Below are 25757 nucleotides of genomic sequence, written 5' to 3'. Positions count from 1 at the left end.
AAACTTCATATCTGATGGTTTAATTCGCAAACGGATCTTCTCCTCAGTCTTGGGGTGGTGCCGCACTGCGCATGCGCACGGTGCGGTTCTGTGGAGAGGCAGTGCGCGCCGGCTTCTGAGCTGAGCTCCACACACACACACACACACACACATACACACACATACATACTCTCTCTTTCACACACCGCTCGTTTCTTTTCTGATTCCGAAGTGGCATCCCTGCTGCCCGGCCTGTGTCTGCAAAAGAATTTAGTTTTTATTTTTTTTCTCTCTCCGCTGTCAGTGAACAGTCCGTCTTAACCTCGCCATGGCGAACAAGGAGGTGAAACCGGAGGGGAAAGAGTCGAGCTGGAAAGATTTTATCTACAACCCGAGAACGGGGGAATTCATCGGGCGCACTGCGAGTAGTTGGGGTAAGAAACCTCCGAGTATTTGACGAGGCTGAAGTTGGCTCCCCATTCAAGCTTCTTGTTCGAATTCTCCCGTTCCACCTTAAATGGTGCAGCATTTACATTCTGGCGCCTCAATTTGAGGTGGAACGGGAAAATTCGAATAAAGAAGCTGACTTCAGCCTTGTGCTGACTACCATTTGGATAAGATAAAACTAGTCACTTAATGCTAAATCTGTGCTACAGTCCCAGCCGTTTGGGCTGTGTGCTTGGACAGAAGGCATTTGGCATCGAATAACATCAGAAACGAGGACGCTTTTAGAAGAACAGTGACACTATCCAGGCGACTGGAGCTGGAGCATAATGTAGATTTGAGTATTAATATTTTTATATAAATAAATGCGTGACAAACAGACGCAGTTGATGCCTAGGATCAATGAAACCTGACACATTCTTTAGTGCTGCTGTATAGGTGGCTGATAACATTGATCACGCCAGTGAAGCCCACAGAGAATAACGTTATCTCCAGATTTGCAGCCTGTTCTTCACTGTGAATGTAGAGCTGAGTGAACCCGTGCTGAACAGTGAGTGATTCCTCTGCATGGTGATGCATGATTTAGGCAGGCCTGCTACATGCCGCAGGAGCCCTTCTGTGTTATGTTAATACCCAACAGGGATTCACTTCGAAGTCTGCATCTATATCTCAAATATCAGAATATCAAAAAACATGGACGTCTCTCTTGATGGCCTGTCATTTATCAGCTTTTGTTAAAAGCATGCTCAGTGATCAGAATTGAATTTGGTTCTTTATTGAACCAAAGAAGACTTACACCAATGGAGAAAACAGTTTTATAAGGGGTCTTTAAAGAGGTGATTTTCCCATCATAGAGAAAAAAACAGTTACACATGGTTCTTTGGGTGTTCATGATTCTCTGTATAATCATTCCCTTTTTCTAAAAACATTTGAGCTGTCTTTTTTTGGGCTGTATGTGTCTGGGTGCATTTTGTATAGTACGTCTGCACTGTTTTAGATTTCATACAAAGTCATACTAATTTGCAGTCTTTTTTTTTTAACAATGAACTTGATTTTTCGAAGCCATCTCAGTCATATTTTGTATGTAGTATCAAATCAAATCTCGAGCTGTGTATCAAAAATCAGATTGAATCTGAGAACGTTTGTATGGTTACACACTTACTGAAATCAAAGGCACCACATGTCATGTTGGGTTCAGTGTCGTCCCCAAACGCACAAGGCTTCAGTATTAATACATGACGACGGCTCTCTTCCACATCGAGCTGTCACATTCACACGGGGCTGGGCGGTGGGGGGTGATGTCAGGGGATGTCATCCTTTCCATAGTCTTTTATTAATGCACAATAGTAGGCTAAGTGTATTGCTGTACAGACATTTTAAGACCTCTGAGGAAGAAATTCACGTTTCCTCTCAGCTGAGTGACTGAATGACTGCAGTTTGGTGGCTGTGACGTAGCTGTGCTCTGCCTGCATGTGCCACTGGGCTCTGCTGCAGTGAGAGGAAAATTCCTCTCTCTCTCTCTCTCTCTCTCTCTCTCTCTCTCTCTCTCTCTCTCTCTCTCTCTCTCTCTCTCTCTCTCTCTCTCTCTCTCTCTCTCTCTCTCTCTCTCTCTCTCTCTCTCTCTCTCTCTCTCTCTCTCTCTCTCTCTCTCTCTCTCTCTCTCTCTCTCTCTCTCTCTCTCTCTCTCTCTCTCTCTCTCTCTCTCCCCCCCTCTTTCGCCTGCTCTGGATGAATTTGCATTACAGCAGCTGCTGAGACATCCCTAAGATGCATGCATCATGTCCTGCCACTCTGTGCCATGAAGTGTTTTTTTTTTTTATAAAATGTGGTGTGTCTGAAGTGATACTGCAAGATGGATCCTGGAAAGGGGGGGGCTAGGGTGCAAGTTTCTTAAATTACCCCCAGTTGCCTGGTTACCAGCTATAAATGAAATGTCATGTGGATGGTTACATTTTGCTGCTTCCATAGACCAAATTAGCAGCCTTTCTGCTCCCGAGCTCACAAATCCCGAGCTCCGCAGTCCCCCCCCTTCTCACCAGGATGGGTTTCCCTCGATGGATTGCATGAGTTCTCTCTCATCTCCACCTCCCCATCCCTCTGTTATTCCTCCCTCCCATGCCTTTCAAGGTTAAATTTATTCTCTCTATGCTTTTGGAGAAGGGAGGCCCTTGATTGAATGGAAATGGCTATGAAAGATGACTGGGCAGCTTGTTAATCAGGAGAGAAGACCAGTGTACTGTACTGGCTTGTGCATATGCTTGTAGACATGTAGTTGAAGGCCAAAATGACACACTGTGAAGGTTAAAGCATGGACCTAAATGTAAGAGCGTTTTTGTACGACACGGTGCTGTGGGTGCCAGATGCCATCCTGATGCTCACTCCGCTCCCTCTGCTGCCATCTTTTCCCTGGCTTTTTCTACTGCTGTGATGTATGGTCCATTCTAAGACGGACAACCATTTATTTGTTTGTCACAAATTTGCCTGGAGTTGGAGATTTTTTTTTAAAATTTTTTTTTTAAAGCAACTCTGATTTCATAGTCTCTCTGGGTTTTTTTGGCCCATTGTTTTCATGATTATTAATTATGTCTGTAGCCTGTAGTCTTGCAAAAATGCACGTTTGCTGTTTGTCTGTCCCTGATGGCACCTTTCTTGTTGAAGCCGTATGTATTGGGTCCCTGTCCTGTTGCATGATGTACTGTAATCCAGTGACTCCTTAGGCTTTACTTTGTGCTTGAGCAAACATTTTTTTCAGACTTCAGATATTATCTTCTGCAGTCATATTCTTGAAGATGCATGAGCTGCTTCCAGTGGCAGCTGCACATACACATGCATCATGATGGTGGCAATCACAGCATCCACACCACCTTTAACTTTTCATGATCAACCTCTTTTCAGAGTACCTCCGTGAAGGTGTATCGCCAGCAGTGAGTGGCCAGATTTCTCTTAAACTGATTGTTACATATGCAGTAGGGGTTAAGATTTTAGGTGTTTTTAGTAATTTCTATCATACAATATTGTCAGTGTTCTTAAATACTGATCCTGCCTGCAATGACTTTAGTTGACAAGGGTTACAAATGTAGGCTATAGAGTCCGCGGGATCTTTAGAAAAATAGGGGTACGTGATGATATTGGAGTCATACTGGTATTGGCAGATAATTGTTTTAAATAGTTATTGGCATTGGATGTATGTTTATATTTGACTGATGTCAAACTGATATTTAATGATGTATTAATTTTACTTTGGAGAAGCAGAACATGTAATCAACACTGGGCTTTTTCCACATATTATTCAGGTTACTGTGTTTTATCAGAAATCCGCTAAAATGTTGCGTTTCCCTGTTATGCTAATAGTCCATTTTCGCCAACAAAACAAGGTTATTACTGTAAAATGACAAGCTTTATCCTCCTGGTTTTTTTAGGTGGCCTTTATGATCTTGCCCTGTGATGATTATTGATTTTCTAAGAAGAAATGAAGTTAGGCATTAATGATATGGCACTGGGGGATTTTTTTCCATCTAAATAAACTAAAGATCTAGTTGTCAACTTTTATGCCTTTTTAGGTTTTAAATGCTGTTGCTGCTTCAGTAACAGGGAGGTATAGTCACCATATACGGTCTTGTATGATGTCATTCTATCTTAAGATTTTTTTTTTTTGTATGTTTATATGTTATATATAATCTTTGTACCTGGTACATGTTGGATTTGGCCTTAAACAAGGTGAGTAGCCCCCTGCATGTCCTGCAGGAGCTTGACTGACTGATCAAATGACAACTGGTGACAACTGTGGGCTGGTTGTGTGAAAGATGGCCTGTATAACACTTAATCTTACTCCTGCATTTTCATGTCTGATGTCTCTGCTCCAGCTGCAGAGCAGATTCCAGCGTGACCACCCTATGATAGGGTAATGGAAAAACGTGTGCATAAGAGAAACTGATGTCTGCATAGCTTTCATCCTGGAGATGCGCTGCACTCCCCTGGGAGAGGATGAGAGTGATGAGTATTTAAGGAATAAAAGGCTTGGGTTTAACTTAATGGACAGGTCCTGCGTTCTCATACCCATGGCTCTCGGCCTTGAGCACTCTTACATCCCAGTGGATTAGTCCGGTTTACAGTATAGTGTGCACACTGTGAACACACCAGGTCTTTCTTGCTTGGTCCATAATTCTTAAATTTGATCCGCAATAGTTTTGAACAACTTGCCAGTTTAGCATTAGCATATTAGCATTTGTGTGTTTCATTACTATAGAGCACAAATTAGCAAGTAGAGCCAAGGCAGTATGAATATTTAATGAGGAAAGGTTTCAGTTTAAATACCACAGGGTATTACAAATGTAGTTCTTGGTCTTGGCAAATGTTTCCCTCTGGCTGCAGTCAGTCAGATTTTTGTCTTCTAACAGTGCCTTGCCCCACTTGCATTATGTGAACATTTTCACCTTTTTTATACTTTTAGTCAGATATAGCACAGTTCATTGTACCATGTCATTTAACAGACAATATTCTTCCATTCCTATGATCTTTGAACCAAGGACGCTTCTGACCCTGGTCAGCTACATCTGCATGAGAAGCAGGACGAACAGGTTTAAAGTAGTGTTTTATTTTTCTCTGAGCCATCTCTAAATTTTGCAGATATTAAGTTTAAAAACAGTAAACACTGGAATAAACCTATATAAGGACACCTTTATTCTTAAATTATTTTAAATAATTTTAATAATCAACAATGATAATAATAATAATTACATTTTAGTGCAGTATCCTATTCTTTTAAATTATTTTATGATTTTACATTTTTGTAATTAGTTTTCTGTCTTGGTCGCACTGATTAGGAGTAGCACTCTTAATTTCGTTGTATATTTTGTACCATTTCACATCGAACCCCTCTGAATAACATCTCAAAGATTGAATTATCCACATTTTTTCAAAAATCAGTGATATTTCCCTTTAAGCACAAACGATTGACCTTTTATTTCCTAGGTTAAGAATTGGAAAAACTATTCCAAACGCTTGCTTGTGAAAACTGAACTGGATATCTTTAATTAGGCATGCACTATAGGAATCGTGGATTGATGCTGAATTTTTTTTTTTATGTACATATCTGCAGGTACCACAGTCAACACACAAACATTTATAAAGTGTAGAAATGGGCACTAAATGCACCTGTATGTGCAGAGAAATAGTAGCATTAATTTGAAGAAAGTTGCAGAGGTAGAGAGATGTGTTGTAGACTTGTTGCTTATTAATTAAAATTGAAATTAAGCATACATAATGTGTACAACATAAATAAAAACAGAATACGATGAGTTGCAAACCCTTTCAATCTATATTCAATTGAATACACTACAAAGACAAGATATTTAATGTTAAAACGGATAAACTTTATTGGTTTTTGCAGATATTTACTCATTACTCAGATGAGCTCGGGCCCAGAGAAGCCGGCGGCGTTTCGGGGTGTTGTTGATATATGGCTTTCGCTTTGCATGGCAGAGTTTTAACTTGCACTTGTAGATGGAGCGATGTACTGTGTTCACTGACAATGGTTTTCTGAAGTGTTCCTGAGCCCATGTGATATGTGTTACAGAATGATGTCGGTTTTTAATGCAGTGCCGTCTGAGGGATCGAAGGTCATGGGCATTCAATGTTGGTTTTCTGCCTTGCCGCTTACTTGCAGAGATTTCTCCACATTCTCTGAATCTTTTGATGATATTATGGACTGTAGATGATGAAATCCCTAAATTCCTTGCCATGGACAGTTCTTAAACTGTTGGACTATTTGCTCACACAGTTGTTCACAAAGTGGTGAACCTCACCCCATCCTTGCTTGTGAACAACTGAGCCTTTCAGGGATGCTCCCTTTATACCCGATCATCACACTCACCTGCTTCTACTTAACCTGTGCACCTGTGGAATGTTCCAAACAGATGTTTTTTGAGCATTCCTCAACTTTCCCAGTCTTTTGTTGCCCCTGTCCAAACTTCTTTGGAACGTGTTGCAGGCATCAAATTCAAAATGAGTGAATATTTGCAAAAAACAATAAAGTTTGTCCGTTTGAACATTTAAATATCTTGCTTTGTAGTATATTTTATACATACTTCATTATGTATCAATATTGGCGGACGTGGCCATGTACATACATTTGGGCAACTCTGGTCAGATTACATGTTTCATTGATTTTCTAAGTGAAAATAAGTAACACATCCACTACAGAGAACACACTTCTGCAGATTTTAATGCGCAGATATGTCATATTTGACTGTATTTACTATAGAGGATGTAAGAATTTTTTTTTTCTGTTAGAAAATTAACAAAATATTTAATCTGACCATGACAAATATCAGATTGACAATTGATTCCATATCAGTGCATCACTAGTTGTAATTTCAAATACTTCTTAAATGCTACTTTAATTAAAGGTGTCTGACTCCTGGTTTCTGGAGAAATGAAATGGATTTCATTTATTTGCAGTAGTTCTGCGGTACTTGGGTAAGCATGTTTGTGCTTGTGCTGTGTTTTGCATTAATGTGGAGCGCTAGCACTGAAGTTGGATTGAGCAAAAGGTCTCGCCAGTGCAGGCATAAATCAAGCTGTTGGTACCTGTTGAATCTGCTCCATAGGTAGCCACTTTATAATGAGGAGTGAACTAGATCTATCTGACAGTATTTACTGCTTTGTGTGCTTAGTGAAGTTAAACATTTCATACATTTGTATTTACATGATGTAGCAGTCTACTGATGAAGGTGCTCTTCAAGCATTATTATACCTCAGTGCTGTACTAAATGTATGTTAAAATTAAAAAGCATCTAGCTGCTTTTCCAAACATATGGTGGGTGTGAGTACTAAAAGACTGGCACACTGGCCATCTGCATATTTCATTATAAAAAAGAAACAGGCCCATTTAACTGAATTTACTGTGACTCAGCATTTAAAAGTTGAATAAATCTTTAGTCTTTTTTTTTAATGTAGAACTTCTGGGACTTTTTTCTGTTTCAGCTTATTAAACATCAGAGAAATCATGCTACATACTTAATATCATCATGGTGCATATGTTTGCAAATATCACAACATAAAATGATGTCAGGTTAAGCCAGGTACACTGTATGACCAAAAGTATGCAGACACCTGACCGTCTTACCCTAATATGAGCTTATTGGACATGCATTACAAAACTGTGGGATTTAATGTGGATTATGAATTTATAGCAGTAATATCCTCCACTCTTCTTGGAAGACTTTCCAAAAAATCTTGGGGTATGTCTGTGGGAATTTGTGCCCAGTCAGTCAAAAGAGCATTTGTGAGATCAGGCACTGATGTTGGACATGAAGGCCTGGCATTTGACATTTCAGTCCATCCCAATAAGTGTTGAGTTGGGTTGAGGTCAAAGCTCTGTGCAGGCCACTAGAGTTCCTCTATACCAGGGGCACGGTCGTGCTGCAAAAGAAAAGGTCCCCAAACTGTTGGAAGCATATAATTTATGTAAAATGTGTGTGTATGCTGTAGCATGAGCCCCAGACTAATTATTCTTCCTCCACCAAACTTTACTGTTTTGGAACCATGTTTTCTGGTAGGTAGTGTTCTCCCAGCATCCTCCAAACCCAGATTTGTCCATCAGACTGCCAGATAGTGAAGCTATGCTATGGAGATTATATGGCTCTGTGCTTGATTTTATAGCCCTTCGAGCAATGAGTGCAGATAAACTCAAAATATGAACTTGAAAATTAGAAGGGATGTCCACATACTTGTGGCCAATTTGGTGAATGTCTGAGGGGGAGTTTTGTGTCGTGCCATTCTTTCTTGTGTATCTTAAAACCATGAATGTGGTCATGGTGTGTATGCGTTATGTGGGTTTTTTTGTTTTTTTTTTTTATATATATATATATATATATGTATATATATATATATGTATATATATATATATATATATATATGTATATGTATGTGTGTGTGTGTAATCAAAATATAATATGATTTAATTAAAGAGCCCACAAGGTTGCTGTCCTCACTGTATGAACTGTGTTCATCCTGGCCTGGTTGGGGTACAGCACACACCCCGATGGCCCCTAAGCTTGCTGTTGAGGGATATTTTTATCGCTGTTAGTCTGCCAGCTTGGACAGTGGTGGAAGAAGAGTATTTGGATCCTTCGGGTTCTGTTACAAGCGAGAGAGAACAAACAGAAGTCTTTCAGCAGTTGAGAGCAGCTTGAGAGCTACTGATAAACTGATGTGCTCTGATGTTTTTCATGTTTTTGATGTTTTATACATATATATGGAGTTGTGAAACCCCAGTCCTGGAGGTCCACAGGAAGCAGAAGTTAGTGTCTCCCCCTCATTTTCTAAGACAGACATGATCTCTCTTCTCATGTGAAAAGGCCAAGATGGAGGAGATAAATGCATTAAGCATTAAAGTAATGGCCATACGCTAGTTAATGTGAACAAACTAATTGTTAATAATATAACCAGTTACACCTCAGTGTTCATTCCTATAATATTTTCTGATATATTTAAACTTGTATTTATAATAGGCATGATCACAGTCCAGCTCTAAAAATGATTAAGGCTATAATTCCTGAAGAGCAAATCAAAAGTGATGATACCAAAGCAGAACTTCCTGAAATGGCTTGAGGAAGAACCTTTTTAAAGGAGCTCAGTAGACAAACCCATCCTAACCTGGCAGCAGTAGGTAGTGGAGTCATCAGCAAGGTATGGATAAAATTGACATTTGTAGGATGAAATTGTCATTTGGTTAATACAGAAGAACGGATCTGTGATATAGTTTGAGGCAGGTTACATTAAAGGTCTTTGAAACATCCAGACAGGCTTATAAAAATAAGTATGTAGAATAAGTAAGATTTTTTTTTTAAAGAAGGTGTTCATACAAGATGTAAACCTTGGACCAGGTGGTGTTGTCATAGCTCTGCAGCTAGAGTTTCATCATTTTATTTATTACTGTGCATTTTTTATCACTAATAACAAATTGGAATATTGAAAATCCTGCATGTTAATAAACATGTTTCAAAATTCTAGACACAAACAGAGTCACAGTGGTTTTAAATGAAGGCTGTTCCCTTAGTCTGGTGACTCTAGGCACCCCAGTGCAGTCTGCTGGGGATACTTTAAAATATGCAATCTCATCAAAATTATTAGAGGGCAGCCAACTGTCAGCCAAGTGCAGTGAGACTTGTGCAATCTGACTCTTACAGATGCATTCATGCCATGCATTTCAGTTCTCATGACATTACAAACCCTTCCTTGAATTTATTTATATTTCATCAAAACAGTTACATCACAAACTGCTTGCAGGACAGTGCGTCGGTCTCAAGAACCAAGCATGTACTGGAAAGTTTTTAATCAAAGATCACATTTTGCTTGTGCAGCAACTGCTCTATGAAAAGCATTCCACCTATTGGACCAGTGGGTGTTTCAGGGCGTTTAAGCCCCGTCTTTCATTTATTATTAGCAGTGTTAGCATTGTTTGGAGTAAAGAATTACTTTAAAATGCATGAATTAACAATTTGTCATTTTATTATAAATTATGATCAAGCAATTTCAAACTGCTATCCCACAATAAAAAAAAAAAAAAAAAGTATTTAGATGTTAGGATTGTGTTATGATGTATTTAAACCCAAGGTAGTAACTGAGAGACCAGTCATTTTTACTGTTGGTTTTAAAATGTTTTACTTTTTCTTTTTTTTTTTTTTTTTTTTTTTTTTTTTTTTTTTTTTTTTTTTTTTAAAGTGAAGTTAAAAATAATGTAAATTCATCATGAGTTATTAAAAAAAAAAATTCATGTCACTACTACAACACGTAGTAGTAGTAGTAGTAGTAGTAGTAGTAGTAGTAGTAGTAGTAGTAGTAGTAGTAGTAGTAGTAGCTACTAACACAAAAGCTGCTTATAAAACTGCATACAATGAACTGTGTACATTCTGAATAGTATTTCAGACATAGAACATCATAGTACATTTAGTATAGTAGTATGCTGTAGTAGTATGTATATACAGGTTTAGTCCATAGTTGGAGTATTATTTTAACCACTCTCCTGCATGTTAGAGCAGGAAATGAGACTGCATCCCTGTCCCTCATGGCCACATTCTGAAGTTAGATCTCATTGTTTTGACGTAAAAGTGTCCCACAGCCTGAAAATCAGTGAGCAACCTTAAGAATTCATAGAACTGGAGACAGTTTTCTCCAATCGATTAAACCTTTTTTCATGTGTGTGTGTATTTATGTATTTATTAAATGTAGAAGTCGAGACTAAATCCAACAGGATTAGCAGTATATAGAGAGAGAACATTTCGGAACTATATTTCTATAGTAAAATTACATCATTGGATATCAGTCAGATCTAAATATGTCTAAGATTCCAGTATCTTAGTGTCGAGCTGCTCACAGTAAAGCTAACTATTTAGTTGTGTATGAATAGCAGATTTCCATTTGTGCAAACACAAATCTAACTAGTACATGTCTGTATCATTCAAGAACCTAATGGTTTCCATCTTATTGGGGACAGTAAAATTGAAAATGAAATTAAAAATGAAATTCCTCTTGGAAGCTCCTGGAGACAAAAGACTTCTTTATCTGGGAACACAATGATGGTCATTTTACTGGAATGTCCAGTCCCTTGGTGCTGACACTGTGATTTGGGACAGATAGAGAGGGGTCTTCTAGTGAGAGGCAGAATACAACATGTGGGCAAGTGCAGTATCTCTTCTCGCCAGGCCGTTGCTGTGCCTTCACTAAACTGTCCTCCCCCATGCGCTATTTATAGTAGCAGCAGTCTACCTCAGATTTCAGCAAAGACAAAATGCATCTATAAGTAACCTCAGCCTGCCTCTCTCTACCCACCCACTCATCCTCATTTTTCCTGCTCTGTTGCAGCCATTTGAAGCTCAGTGGTCACATCTGGGTGTGGAAAATATACGCCTTAGAACTGAATGGAGTGGAATCCAGTCAGTTTGGGGTAATAGTTTCCAAAGGCACCTGAACAACAGCACTTTAAGGCCACCTTCTCTTAAGCACTTTTTGAAGGATTTGTCCCTCTATTCAATCTAGCAGAGCTTGAAGGGAGGTACAGTGACATTTAAGTGCAGTTAGTGGAAAGATTGGAGATCAGCATCACATGATGGACGATATTGGCCTGTTCTTTTAGGAGCTTCATCAATAGTGGTTATCTGTTTCTATAGTATTCCTCTCTGGTTGGTGCTTGATTTTATTGTTCAATAAAGAATTTTGGTTGATTTGTGGCTGAATTATAATAGTAGACATTGGGTTCCCCAGGGCTATCTTTGGGAACCACTGTGCTAGATGGTGAGAGAGAATGATGTAGTAAGAATGGTGCATATCGAGTTCCAGGGAGAACAAAAAAAAAGATTTTATTATTTTGTGTATTATGCACTTGTATGTCAGTGGTTCATCAGTGGGTGCATTTTCATGAGCATCTGAAATTGTATTTTAGATGTACTAGATATCCAGGCTAGCAACATACATATTGGTTAAACTTGTACCTGTATTATTTCTCACAAGATTTTACTGTGTGTTGTGTGCATGTATGTATGTGATCTTCAGTCTAAGTTTTATGTATGTTCTCAACTGTTATGACTACAAGAATGTTAACTTGCTTCTCTCGCTCTCTCTCTCGCTCTCTCTAGCGCTTATATTCCTCTTCTATGTGGTCTTCTATGGCTTCCTCGCTGGGATGTTTTCACTCACTATGTGGGTGATGCTGCAGACACTGGATGACTACACCCCTAGGTACAGGGACCGAGTGGCCAACCCAGGTAACATCCCGAAAGGATTGTGATATAAAACACCACACATTAAAGAAAACAAGAACATCATATCATAAACTACAAGGGATAAACTGTTTGATCAGGAGCAGAAATGGGAAAACTGAATATGTAATATGGGCTTGGGCTGGTTTCTGAAATTCAGTATTGGTTTGGTATTGACTAAAGTATTACAATATTATCAAGTATCCAAAAAAATTCTTTGTCAGTCTCAAGTTTCAATACCCAAGTAGTCACAGAGGCAATAAGAATGCTGGTTCCAAACTCTAGACTGTAGATTTGTTCATATGTTCCATATGCATTTTATTCACTTCAGCTCTTCTTGATTAGTCTGTTGTGGTCAGGAAATAAACGCACTTCCAGCACACTGGAAGTTTGAAGTCTGGTTGAAGTCATTCCCACTTTCTGTTTGTAATTTTAAGAAGGTGTTGGGAACAGAAGATCAGGAATCCGTATCTAAGTCAAAGTACTGTTATTGGAAGATTGAAACACTTTGTGTTCAGTGTTCATTAATGAATCCTCCTCTTGCTCTCTATTAGAACTGGGATATCTGCATATCATGCATAGTGCATGTTCTTTTAGGCTTTAAATTTCACTTTTTTATTACCCCTTTTGCACCCTCTTCAGAATTTTAAAAAATCTGTGTTGTGTTGCCGTAGACAGTGAAACAATGTATGCATGTGGTGGAGTTCAAATGCATTCATACTAACTGAGGGCATTTGCATTTTCATAGTACATATGCAGCACTAAAGGTGCTACATGGCTGGAAGCATTACACTCTGCTGCTTTTACTGACTCTTGAGTTCCATTTGGCAAATTGATGTCTTGCTCAGGTTGTGGCATACATCATATATTTACATGAAAGTGGCAGTGTGTTATTAGTGAAATCGAACACAGCACTTAATGCTCTCATACATTAAATCTGTCTCCCCTTGAGCACATCCCTCCCAAAGTGTTAATGTACTCCTCTCACTCCTCTTATTTATGAGTGACTTTAAGCATATTGTTCTAAATTCATGGACACAGTTATATGGCACTTTAAGTATCTTATAACACTAGTTGTTATGCATGCATGTACTTGTTGTGCATGTTGTTCACCATATGCACTAATAATAATATATTTATAACTAAGAATATATGATTTAACGGAGGAGTAGTGCTGAATGTTTGTGTTTAATTGAATTTAATAGTCACAATATGCACAATATTTGCTTAGTCAGTTGCCATATTGGTATACATATATCCATAGTTTAACATGTATTTAGGTATATGATGCACTTAAAATCTGAATGAATAGTTATGCACATTAATTTTATTTTTTGTGTGTGAGCTTATTTCAGTTATAAGATGTGCTTACATTCGTTAAATATCTGTACCACAAATCTTTGTCATTTATGAACCAAAGATCTATGATTTCTGCACTTCAAGCTTACTGCTTTGATCCAGTTCCTTGACCTTACATGAATAGTTATGGGGTAGGGATGCACAGTGATATTATAATCATAGCAGTATTGACAGTTATTTGACTTAAATCTGCCTCAGATTTCATTTTCATTCAATTTGACCAATATTTTCAACCAATATTTGATGTTTTGTTTTTTTTTTTTGTTTTTTTTTCCTGAAGAGCAGAATGTTCAGGTGACCTTGGGCTACTGAGCTAAAATATCTGTATTTCATTCACTTCATTTTCAAATAGGCATTTTATTCCTCTATAATTCTAATCCAAGTGGATCTAATTCCAGTTTTCTACATTTCATGTTTATATTGCGTCAGTTTCAGCATTGGTAGAAATACGTTAAAATACTAGATACCGGGCATTGACATCGGTCTAGAATTCCCATAGGAGTCCATCCCTACTCTGAGGTGTGATTCCAGCTCAAAATACCATAATTCCCTTACTGATCTGCTTCTTTAATATTTTTTTGAGTATTGCAAAAATACCAGGTGCATCCACATTTAATAATTTGTGCAGAGAAAGACTTTTTGAAAGCCACTTGTTTAAGTTTGTTTCACTGTTAAGACGAGTTATTATAAATTTCATTAACACCCGTCAAGTAGCCCTGGATCTGATCCACCGTAATCCATATTTGAATGTAAGAAGTCGAAATATTGCCTTTAGCAGTCTGCTTTATAGGTGTGAAAGTGATCATTACTGATGCCATTGCATCCTTTAAACTTGAGCGTGTCCATAAAATGGAAATTATGAAACTGCATGAGTTACAAACTGATCAATGATCGTCTTACTGACGTGTTCGACAGGTCTGATGATCCGGCCCAGTTATTTGGACATCATGGTAAACAGTTCTAACTTTGAGCAGTACAAGAAGTATACCAATAACCTGGCTGACTTTCTGAAGGGTGAGTCCTGTCAACTGTTGGAATATGTGTAGAACTGCATAGAAGTGTCATGGACAGAGGGTAAAAGGGGTTGGAGTTGATTCAGAGATGTTTATGTGACTTGTTTAATGCTCCCCAAACTGCTCTTCAAGTACATAACATATGTATGTAACAAATTGCAAGGACTAATGCTGAAGGACATGCTGCTAGAAAGTAATAGTGGAAAACCATAGCTCCTGCGTAGGAATTTTAGAGTCTTCAAAAATCGGTTGATGGTGTTTTTAATAGAACTGACCAGATAAAGTAGATTTGGTGTGGGCTAGGAAGTATGATTATGCTGGAAGTTATTCTGTGGATTAATTCTAGAGAATTGCAGGCATAGCAATTTGGCGAGATAAGCCTGCCAGACCATACGGAAGTGTTTCAGAGTAGGAGGTCTAGCTGTTCCAACCCAAAATGCCAGGAAATGCTTTCAGCTTTAGTAGGTTGGAAACAGCAGGTTTCACAAGACTTGTCAGTTGGCACAAATGCTCCGACCATAGGAGTTTCAGGAAAGCTACACAGCACTCCCTGATTTTCTGTCTTACCAAGGTCAGGATGTTGACCCAGCCCTAAAAAATTTTACTTGCAAATTAATAAGAAAGCCTGAAAGGTTTGGGGAAGTGAGACATAGCCTTTAGGAAGAAGAAAAAGGATTCCAGAGATGGATTTATAGCACAAAGTACTGAAAACCTGTGGTAGACAGCAAGTCAAAATAGCATGTTAAACAGCAAAACCCCATATTGTTACATTTTCTACAATAATACAGAGTTCATTGTAGGTGGATGAACTGTCACTTTGAGGCTATGAGTGAAGAAATGGTGGCAGAAGTCAACATGCATGTTAAGCTAATTTCTAAGGTGTTTCATATGTAGCAAAAAAATAAAATGTGTGTGGTTTATTATTTACACTGCACTGGATCATTCTTGATTCTTGTTATTCCTAACCTCAACGTCTCACTTCTTTTCTGCTTCAATGTAGTGTACAATGACCATGTGCAGGAGAAGAATAAAATGTGCGACGAGGGTGTGTATACTATACAGGATGATGAGGAGGAGAAAAAGGTATGTCAGTTCAAGCGGAGTCAGTTGCGGCAGTGCTCAGGCCTGGGTGATACAACTTTTGGCTATGCTGAGGGTCAGCCCTGCATCTTGATCAAGATGAACCGGGTAAGTTCACAACACACACACACACACACACACACACACATATGCACGTACACATTTATTTTCTTGAGGAGACTAATGGAACCCAGGGAAATTGAGTCTACCGATTTTGATTCTATGTTTTAGTCCAAGATAAACAATCCTGCACATTAGAGATGGAGCAATCAGTTTTTGAGGCTGATACCGCCTTTCAGCACAATCAGCTGATAGCCTAAACTGTTCGTTTCTGACAAAAAAACGAATGCAGTTTCAATGTAATGGGACCTTCACACAAAGTCTGAAGCGTTTTTTTCTGTCTAAACAATCTAAATACTTTTTTATTTATTTATATTTTTTCTTTTAAGCTCTCCAACTAAACAGTGCATGCACTGGGTACCTCCCATTCTACAAAAAAGGCAACAACACAGGTAGTCCATTTGCCTTTTACAAGAGCTAGCTAAATCTGCATAACAAGGGATTCTGCAGGTATATGCGCTTGTTGCTTCTCATTAAAAAGCCATGAATAAACTCTGGTTAAACACAGTTGCTGTAACGTACTCAGTCACTTATAGCCTTTCAGCTCTCATCCACCATATGTTGTCTTTAAGTCAGCCTTTGCTTGTATATGCTTTTGTGCTCTGCTAGAAGAGTTCTGCCACTATGCTGATGCATGTTTGTTTGGGCTGCAACCATGACAACAGAGTTCTGATTTTAACACATCCATATAATGCAAAAAATAGAGCAGGCTCTGATTTTAATAGTTTACACAGCTTCAGTGTCGGTCAGTGTGACAGACGGCATCAATATATGTTCATTTTCAAAACTTGACGTGTATTTTTTTATTTTTTTATTTTTTTTTTTGTCCGTAAAAATAGGCCTTTCCTCCTATAGTCAAAAGGTCTGGATTTCCATCTAGTGCTTGAAAGAGGAATTGCAAGATCCTCCTGTGACCAAGGAGCCTCACGCAGGGTGGCAGCAATACGTAAATATGGCTCTGATCGTTTCTCAGGATCGGCCAAGTTAGAGAATTATCGGCTTATCGTGATTCGCATATTTTAGCTGAAAGTCAGCCAATACAGATACAGCAGATCAGTCGCTCCATCTGTAGTGTGCATGCATACAAATAGGACATGCTGATGAAGAAAAAAATCTTGGGTGGCTTTTTGGGGTTGAAATGTATAGCACTGCGAAGACCCTTTTGTTTATTTAAAATTGAACACAGTCTAAATGTCATTTAAGCCATTAAGTACCATTTTGCCAGTTCAATTTTCAGTGTCAGAAAAAAAGCTAGAAACATAACACAGAAGGCTGCAACAGTAAATATATCACATCTATCAGAATTTAGTATGTCCACTTTTTACTTTTGTGCACTTTATTGCTGCTTTAACTCTTCCAGTGTCCCGTCTTAAAACCACCCAGTTACAGCTGTGTCCTCCCAATAAAGCTGTTCCCAAAGGAATTATTGAGTGTGTTCCCCTCCAAAAAGACACAAACATTTGCACAAGCAACTACCTAAACAACTATCTAAACTATCTAAAATGACATGAGATTGGATTTAAGATATTCCGCTTGTATAATGAAGGGGAAAGTTAAGTTAGGGGAAAAGAGAAAGACAGAAGTTATCAAAACTGGAGTTTAAAAATGGAATTCCTAACAACTGTACAGAACCTGGTAGACCATAGAGACAGTTGCTGTCAAAAAAACAAGGACTTTAAGCTTTCATCTTCGAGAGGGAGGAGAAAATACAGCTCTACAGGTGTTTCTGTCCATCCTTCCAATGTGAGAAGCCAACTCATCACTGAGTCTGAAAGGATGTGTAATTTTGAAGTCATTAACAAAAAGAAAGCAAGTAGACAAAAATGAAAAGCAAATAGACAAATAAGGAAAGGAAATGGATAAAAAAAGAACATTTGAGCTATACCACAAAATCTAAACACAGCCCAGACCTCAATGTCATTGAATGTGTTTGGGATTATTTGGATCATGACAAGAAGGAAGTGCAACCAACTTTGGAAGGTGTGGGAAAATATCTCTTGAGTTTTCTTTGAAAAACAGAAAGCACGTTTCCTGAAAAAAGGGAAGCTGTAATAAAGGCAAAGAGTGGACTACATACTGAAAAAGGATATATTTAATTGTTAAATCTTGGGTGTAATTTTCATTAAATATATTTTTTTCCTGGCACTAAAAAATAATATCTTGTTCTCAGTGGCCATTTAACAGAAAAGCAAATAAATGAAATGTTTAGTTCTAGAGAAAAAAAAATGAAGAGGGGAAGTTTGTCATACTTTTTTTAACCCCGTTTGTGCTTGTTTTGGCCGGTGCAGGTTATTGGACTCAAGCCACGAGGAGATCCATACATCAACTGCACAGCCAAGGTAATGCCTGCTTGTGTGTGTGTGTGTGTGTGTGTGTGTGTGTGTGTGTGTGTGTGTGTGTGTGTGTGTGTGTGTGTGTGTGTGTGTGTGTGTTATATTGTGGTGAATTATGTGCAGGATGACTTTTTGTTTATCACAGTAATTGTACTTTCATCTTGTTTTTCAAACATCTGTTTATATGTGGTTTCTCTCCACGCTGCCTGTGGTGCTGGCAGTTCACTTTGTGGTAAGAATTAAGGCCCAACTTCCCTGCTATTACAAGGGAATCTTGTTCTGACCCTTTTCCATATCTCTGCTGCTTTTGTGTAGCTCCTATCCTGTACTGCTTGGCTCTTTTATCTGCCCTCATGCAAGAAATCAGCATACTGTATACCTTCAAACCCCCTAACTAGAGGACCAGTGGTGCAGCTATAAATTCACAGAACTGTTTATCTGAACTGTGCTCTTCACCCCTGCTCCCTTTGTCCTCCAGAGGTCACACTGGAGCATAGATGTCCCTTTTCCCAGGCTTTACAATAAAGCCATGTCCCAACTGGTGTATGTGGGGTCTTGTAGTCCTTATTTGCACATGACCACAAGAACATAAGGCCATATATTGTTTGTTTTTTTTTTATCTTAATGTTCAAAGACATTTTAGAGCTGACAGACCAACATGGAACTCAGTTCTGAGCCCAAATATCTGCTCTTGAGTCCCAAGTGCATGCGCACAGCAGCACCATTTGGGACAGGCCTTAATGCTGTGGGATTATAAGCAGTGGATAATGGCACTGTGCTAATTGGAGAATATGGCTGTGTTCAAAATTACCTATTACACAGTGCTCATGTACTGATTGTGCTCTATAGTAGTAAGTGGTATGCAGTGGGTGATAAACATGAACGTCTGCAGTATGCCATAGATACCACCGAGAAGACCTACTGCCCTGGCCAATTCCAGTATACAGCCTATCATAATCATCCCAAAATGCAGCCGTTTCAGTAGAACATAACCACTTGCGTAACTAACTAGTTAGCTCTCAACAGCTTAATAGCATGGGATTCAACCTTTTATGTTCACATAAATGAAATGACAGAAAATCATTTGTCCTGTTACAGCACTGTGTGAGCAATGCTTAAGCCCCATCAGATTTTCTTGCTGTTTGTAAAATGGGTTTACTTACTTCATTAATAATAATAATGAAGTAATGTTAACTTGCTGCATAGACAACATGGTCAAAACAGTTACTTACGAAAGTTGGTCTCCGCCAAATTTCAGTGAAAATAAAGTCAATGACCTTAATGACTAGCAGACACATTTGTCTCTGGAAACCACACATTCATCCCACGAATGACCAAGAAATGTTCACATGTTGCTTTAGACCCGAAAGCGCCTAGAAGCGGTTGTTAAGCCTTGATTAGAGGGCTTAGAAAAACATGGTGGATCTGGAGATGGATCTGATTGCCCCAGTCCTTAATGCCAGCCTCTTCTCAGTAGTACGGCACAAGGCTTTTGTCATATACTGAATACTATACTTTATGCTACTATAAAGACTGGCATGTAGTGTACAGTATATACATGTGCAGTATACAGTACACAGTATGCTATTTTGAACACAGCCAACAAAATTGCATTCCTTCTAGAAGTTAAAGCTAATGTGAAATGCAGGTGCTTCTAGGTAAGATCATCGTTATTAGTTCAGTTATGTACTTATGACTCAGTATTTGAGCACAGAATACTGGAATTGGAACATATATTTACAATTGCAAAAAACGGAAACAGGCTAATTGTATAGCAAGTGAACTTTTCAACTGGCTGTCCAAGTGGTGCCAAGTTTTGTCTGGGGGAAACCTGCCTAACCACTTTACACCTCACTAGCCATACCCCTATTCTAATGCATTCCCTGGCTTTGATGTCTAACCCCCCTCTTGGCAGTGATTTTTTTTTTTTTGTGAGTAGTCACCTGTATGTGACCTTTTGAAGGTATACAGAGGACAAAAGAAGGGTGTCCTATTCTCTATAAGAACAGGCTTCTGCTTTCACTAGTGTGCCTCCTCACGAAAAGAAAAGAGACTGAGATTGCTTTTCACACTAACCAGACATTTCTTGCAGGTGGCTGTAATACTTCTAATGTTTTTTTTTTTGCTTCCATTTAAATATTGCAGAGTCGAGCTTTTTATATTTATATGAACGGATTGTGTTGCTTGATTTGACAATCAGAATGAATCAGTGTCTACAATAGGTAGGACACATCTCCTGCAGTGACGATTCATTCTATCTGCAAAGCCCTCATCCAGTTACTATTATAACTGAATACAAAATAGTGATAAATCATAACACTTGTCACTGAGGTCTAGGAGTGTAGCAGCCAATGTCATAGCAAATGGGCAGTGGTATGGACTGAATAAGGGAAATTCACACACTTTTGTTTTCATTATTTAACATACTTCAAGTAAATATATTCACCTTGAATTTATCTGTGATTTTTAACTTGTGCTTAGGACTAAAAAATGTATTCATAGACATAAATGTTAAAAAAAAAAATAATAATAAAGGAAATAAGATTCTGACACCACAAATGAATAATATTAGTTTGTCTGGAGTAAGACGAAATTAAAGTTTAAAGATTATTTTTTTCAATCACCTTTTCCTTCTGTTTTAGAAACCTGTCTTGACTTATTTTAGATGTATATTTGGGGTTGTTGTTGTGTTGATACATCCAGGTTTTTTAATTGCCTCAAAACAGTTAGCAGAGAAGCAGCCCCGTATTATGTTGCTCCCAGCGACGAGCCTTTTCATGTAACCAGAGTACATCATTACGAATGAGTTCTGATTTCTCTAAATGCGTGTGTTTGTTTGTTTGTTTTGTTTTGTGGATGTTGGAATGGAGATGATCGTGGTGCAGTTCATTACTTATTGCTCTCTGTTGACTTGTTTCTGCTGCTTTCAGGTTGACCTGCCGCTCTTTACCAATGACTCCTGGTTTCTGTCTTACTTTCCTTATCATTAGTCTGAGAACATATATTTGAAATCTAAAATGTCACACCTGCCCGCAAACAATTAGTTGTGATTCCATGAGCTTTCCATTTATATTGACAGGCAGAGATGTTTAAGGTCTTTGTTAGGGGTGTGAAGCATTTTTCATTGGAGTGTTGTGAGCATGGGTAGTGAAGCGTAATCACCAAACTCCTTTATCTTCACCTACGGTTGTGCAAAATCTTCCCAATGGCAACATGTTTTATAATGACACCAGGTGCAACTTACACAAGAACATAGTTTTTGTAGTGGCATTAACATCTAGAGCTTTTTTTATGTAAACTTTGCATAAATATTTTATACAAAAAAATTTAATTAAAAAAAAATATTTTTTCAGACAGGGCATTTGTCCCTCTATTCAAGCTAGCAGAGCTTGAAGGGAGGTACAGTGACATTTAAATGCAGTTAGTGGAAAGATTGGAGATCAGGATCACATGATGGACGATATTGGCCTGTTCTTTTAGGAGCTTCATCAATAGTGGTTATCTGTTTCTATAGTATTCCTCTCTGGTTGGTGCTTGATTTTATTGTTCAATAAAGAATTTTGGTTGATTTGTGGCTGAATTATAATAGTAGACATTGGGTTCCCCAGGGCTATCTTTGGGAACCACTGTGCTAGATGGTGAGAGAGAATGATGTAGTAAGAATGGTGCATATCGAGTTCCAGGGAGAACAAAAAAAGATCTTTTATTAGTTTGTGTATTATGCACTTGTATGTCAGTGGTTCATCAGTGGGTGCATTTTCATGAGCATCTGAAATTGTATTTTAGATGTACTAGATATCCAGGCTAGCAACATACATATTGGTTAAACTTGCACCTGTATTATTTCTCACAAGATTTTACTGTGTGTTGTGTGCATGTATGTATGTGAGCAGGTGTTTAGTCCAGCTTGGTAATTCTGTGTCTGTTCACCTGTCTTTTCAGGTTTCTATTAAGCAGCTGTGGTTTGCATCTTTTTGGCACTTTACTCTTGCTTTGCTATTCCTATTACTCTTGTTTAATTTAATGTTGTGTATTGTTTTATAAGAGCATTGTGGTTTGAAATTCCCTTTATAAATCACTTTGAATTGCCTTTGTATATGAAATGTGTTTTATAAATTAGCTTGCCTTGTTCTGAAGATTCCAACTTTCCTGAAGACCACAGGGGACTCGACACCTCTTTCCTGATAAATCTGTTCATAGGGTGGTGTTTTGTCATTATTTCGTTCAAAGGTGAGCGGTTTGACATGAAATCTCTCATCTCATGCCAGCTTATAGGCTGGAGAGGTATTGTGAGCATGACACAAAGTCAGGGGTATTTGTTGAAGTTGGAGTTTGTGATATGTTCCAAGCTCTAGTGAATGTAATTTGGAAGACAGAGTGTGAGTGTGTGTTTGTGTGTGAGAGAGAGAGAGAGGATAAATTTAGCATTTCTGGCTGTGAGATTTTCGATAATAGTAGCATCTTGTACAGAGTGCGTCACTTGGTTGTCATCACCCATATCAGCCAGTGAGAACAGTTTGTTGCTACAGGCAACAGCACAAATCGCACCGAGGCGCATCCTGCATAAAGAATAGCTGTGTGATCGCACCCTTGCTTTTCTGTCCTGTTTCAGAGAGATACGCCTCTACTGATGCAGTATTTCCCTGCTGAGGGCCGATTTGACAAGATGTACTTCCCTTACTATGGCAAGAAAGCCCAGGTGAGTACCAGTCAGATGCATCCGCGCTGATCCTGGATACTAATATTGTCAGTATCCATAATAGATCATCTGAAATGTAAATATATTCTGATACTGCATTAATTCCATCTCATGCCGTGTTAAAATCTATCAATTTGCATTGTTCAGCTTGAGCTCAGATAGGTTTGTATAGGACTCCTGCAATTACTAGTGCTGAAACAAATACACAATTTTCAGAAATCAATATATCAAACAAAAGCTATGAAATATATTGATATTTTAATTAATCAAAGCCACAGGTGTTTTGTACTATCATCCAGCATACTGAGGACAGTTTCCATTTGTGCCAGAGGAGGGTGACAAAGCCCAAGGCCTTTTCCCACTGAGTCAGAAGTTTACAGTCCAAAATGCTCATGATTTTGTTGGCTCCTTTTAGTGCCTCAAGCTAAAGCCACTGAAGCAGGACCTCAAACTCCTACACACACAGCACAGCTACAGAGCTTCAGTGAGCCTATGTTAGCATGTCTGTCTTTGAAAAATCATAACTCCACAGTTTCATTATTTTCTTCCTTCTTCTTTGCACAAGTGTTAACAAAGCAGCACATTGGAGTGGACGTTCCAGTGCATTTAAAAAACGCACCCATTTTTTTTTTCATCCATAAAAATCAAATGTGTGAATACTTCATGACAAATAAACATTTAACTAACATTTAGAATGAAAAATACTGTTTTTGATAGCCTTCACTATGTAGCCATTTGACACTTCTCCCTTTGTGTGTTTCACTGCTGTCAGTGAGGTAAATATGTGAAAAGTTTCATTCATGCCTGTAATATCCAGGTGATAATAATGTGATGAAGTGTACGCTCAACACCGTTATGTCAAAAAAAAAAACACACATCTGATATTATGGAAGGAATTTTTCGTATTGTCCCATCCCTGATGCTGACAATCAGCAGATAGCTTATTTGAGATTTTGTGCCTGGTTTTGGTATTATCACTGGAAAAGAGGATATGGGTACAACTGTAGTCAGATAGCCACTTGAAACTGCAAATGTAGGCCTGATGGTCATAGTCATGTAATGTCTGTGATCAGGGCAGTGGTTTCTGACCGTCCTTCTGTAGATCTGCTTTACTGCAGTGCTCCGACCTGTGTCCAGCATGCCCTAATGCATCTGATCCACCAGTCAAGGATTTCTGAAGGGAATTATTTAGCTGGAGCAGCTGTGGCAAATTATGGGGTGCCAATTTTTTTTTTTTTTTTTTTTTTTTTAAATGGCTCTTCTGTCTCTTTTTTTTTTTACAGCCTAACTATGTTCAGCCTTTGGTGGCAGTGAAGCTGCTGCTTAGCGAGCAGGACTATAACACGTCCCTGACCATCGAGTGCAAGGTGGAAGGCTCGGACCTGCGCAACAACGACGAGCGCGACAAGTTCCTGGGCCGAGTCACTTTCCGTGTCCACGTAACCAAGTAGCCCTGATCACTCACAGGAGCTGCACGATGTCCTTCACTCGCATTCAAACCCCACACCTCTCTTCACACATGCTTACCTGAGGCACACCCGTGCTCCTGCCATATCAGTCTACCTTCCAACACCTTAAGGGAGATTGACTGTACTGTACAATAGAGGTAGGTTCAGAGTGGGGCAATAATCTGCTCTTAAAATTGTGTGTGAGGGGTAACATAATCTAGATTTTAATTTAATACCTCTTCACTTATAAGCACAAACCCTCTCACTGAGAGAAAATACAAGTAAACTCACACTGAACCTTCCCAAAGCCATCTCTGTAAGACACAAAGCTTGTGACATCGTGCAGTAAGCAGGGACCTGTAAATAGATGTGTCGGAGCATCAAGTTGCTGTCTATTCCCTCCTATAGTGCTGTGCAGCCTGCTGTGTGTATGTCTGAAAGTGTGAGAGAGTGAGTGAGAAAGAGAGAGTGTATGTATGTTTGCCATGATGTGAAGTCTCTCTGTACATATTTAATGGACTTAAAGACACTTTTTTCCTGTTATCACTCACTATGTCTGACCGTTGTAATAAATCAAGGTTATGATATTATATATAGATATGCATATATATATATAAAAGAACTGCAATTTAAGATTTTTTGAGAAATGTTATTAAGGAGAGGGGAGGGAGACAAACACCAAAAATGTCTATCAACCTTGTGTTCAAATCCATCTGCCATCTGAGGGAAGTGATGATTTTTTTTATTTTTTATTTTTTTTTAAACCTCTGCAGAAACTGTACTTTGTGCAGATGCCTTAAGATCTGTATGAAAAACTTAAAATAAAGGAGATTTTAAACATGTGTACAGTTGTGGTATTTGCTAGTTCAGAGCCTAGTTTTAGGATGAGCTGTGCCAGTAGGTGGCACCAGAAAACCTCCAGCAAAACTAATCTGTGTAACGTTCATTACAGTCCAGCCAAACACAGCACAGCTCAGAAAATGTGTAAGATATTGCCTCATACAGACAGATCTGTCTCTTATTCTGTTTCCCAAGTCTGTCTCTGGAGCCTCTCGCGGGACTTGCACAATTATCGTCTTACCACAGTCAAAGCTCGTGAAGATGTGCTTGATGTCCAGAGTTTGCTTTTTAGGTTTTCACTGGATCTTGTAGTGAAAGAGTAATGGACATTTGTCATCCATAGTCTTTGACTAACACACTTCTGTTATAGTTTTTACCTCTACAGCAAAACTAAAGGATCAAACCTGTCTTGGACATGGCTCTGGTGTAACAGAGCAGAGAAAGCAGAAAAATGATTGCTTTATTCCATAACATCAACAGAGGCTGTATAAGCGTCTTTCAGTTAAAAATCGCACTTTATCAGGACCTGGGGCACTGAACTCATACAAGGGTTCCATGGTCTGATGGATCCAAAGGATGTTCTGATGGTTGTGTTGACTAAAGTTTTCAAAGCATTTCAGTTATTAAAATGAATATGAAAGGATATCTTTGAAAAATATACAGTGTAGATGACTGGGATATGT

At 38.6% G+C, this 25757-nt stretch overlaps 1 protein-coding gene across 1 annotated transcript; it reads left to right on the top strand.

Moving 5' to 3' along the window:
• The first annotated feature begins 307 nt into the window (after positions 1-307).
• On the top strand, positions 308-25076 carry atp1b3b (ATPase Na+/K+ transporting subunit beta 3b). Its single transcript, XM_017696759.1, has 7 exons — positions 308-413; positions 12060-12188; positions 14457-14555; positions 15555-15742; positions 18043-18093; positions 22700-22786; positions 24070-25076. Exons 1-7 carry the CDS (start codon positions 308-310, stop codon positions 24235-24237), a joined length of 828 nt encoding a protein of 275 aa, XP_017552248.1. The 3' UTR covers positions 24238-25076.
• Positions 25077-25757: the final 681 nt, after the last annotated feature.

Source organism: Pygocentrus nattereri, chromosome 17 (assembly GCF_015220715.1).
Source record: "Pygocentrus nattereri isolate fPygNat1 chromosome 17, fPygNat1.pri, whole genome shotgun sequence".
Classification (NCBI taxonomy): Eukaryota; Metazoa; Chordata; class Actinopteri; order Characiformes; family Serrasalmidae; genus Pygocentrus; species Pygocentrus nattereri.
The sequence above is the reverse complement of the archived record's forward strand: the minus strand, read 5'-3'. Positions and strand labels throughout refer to the sequence as shown.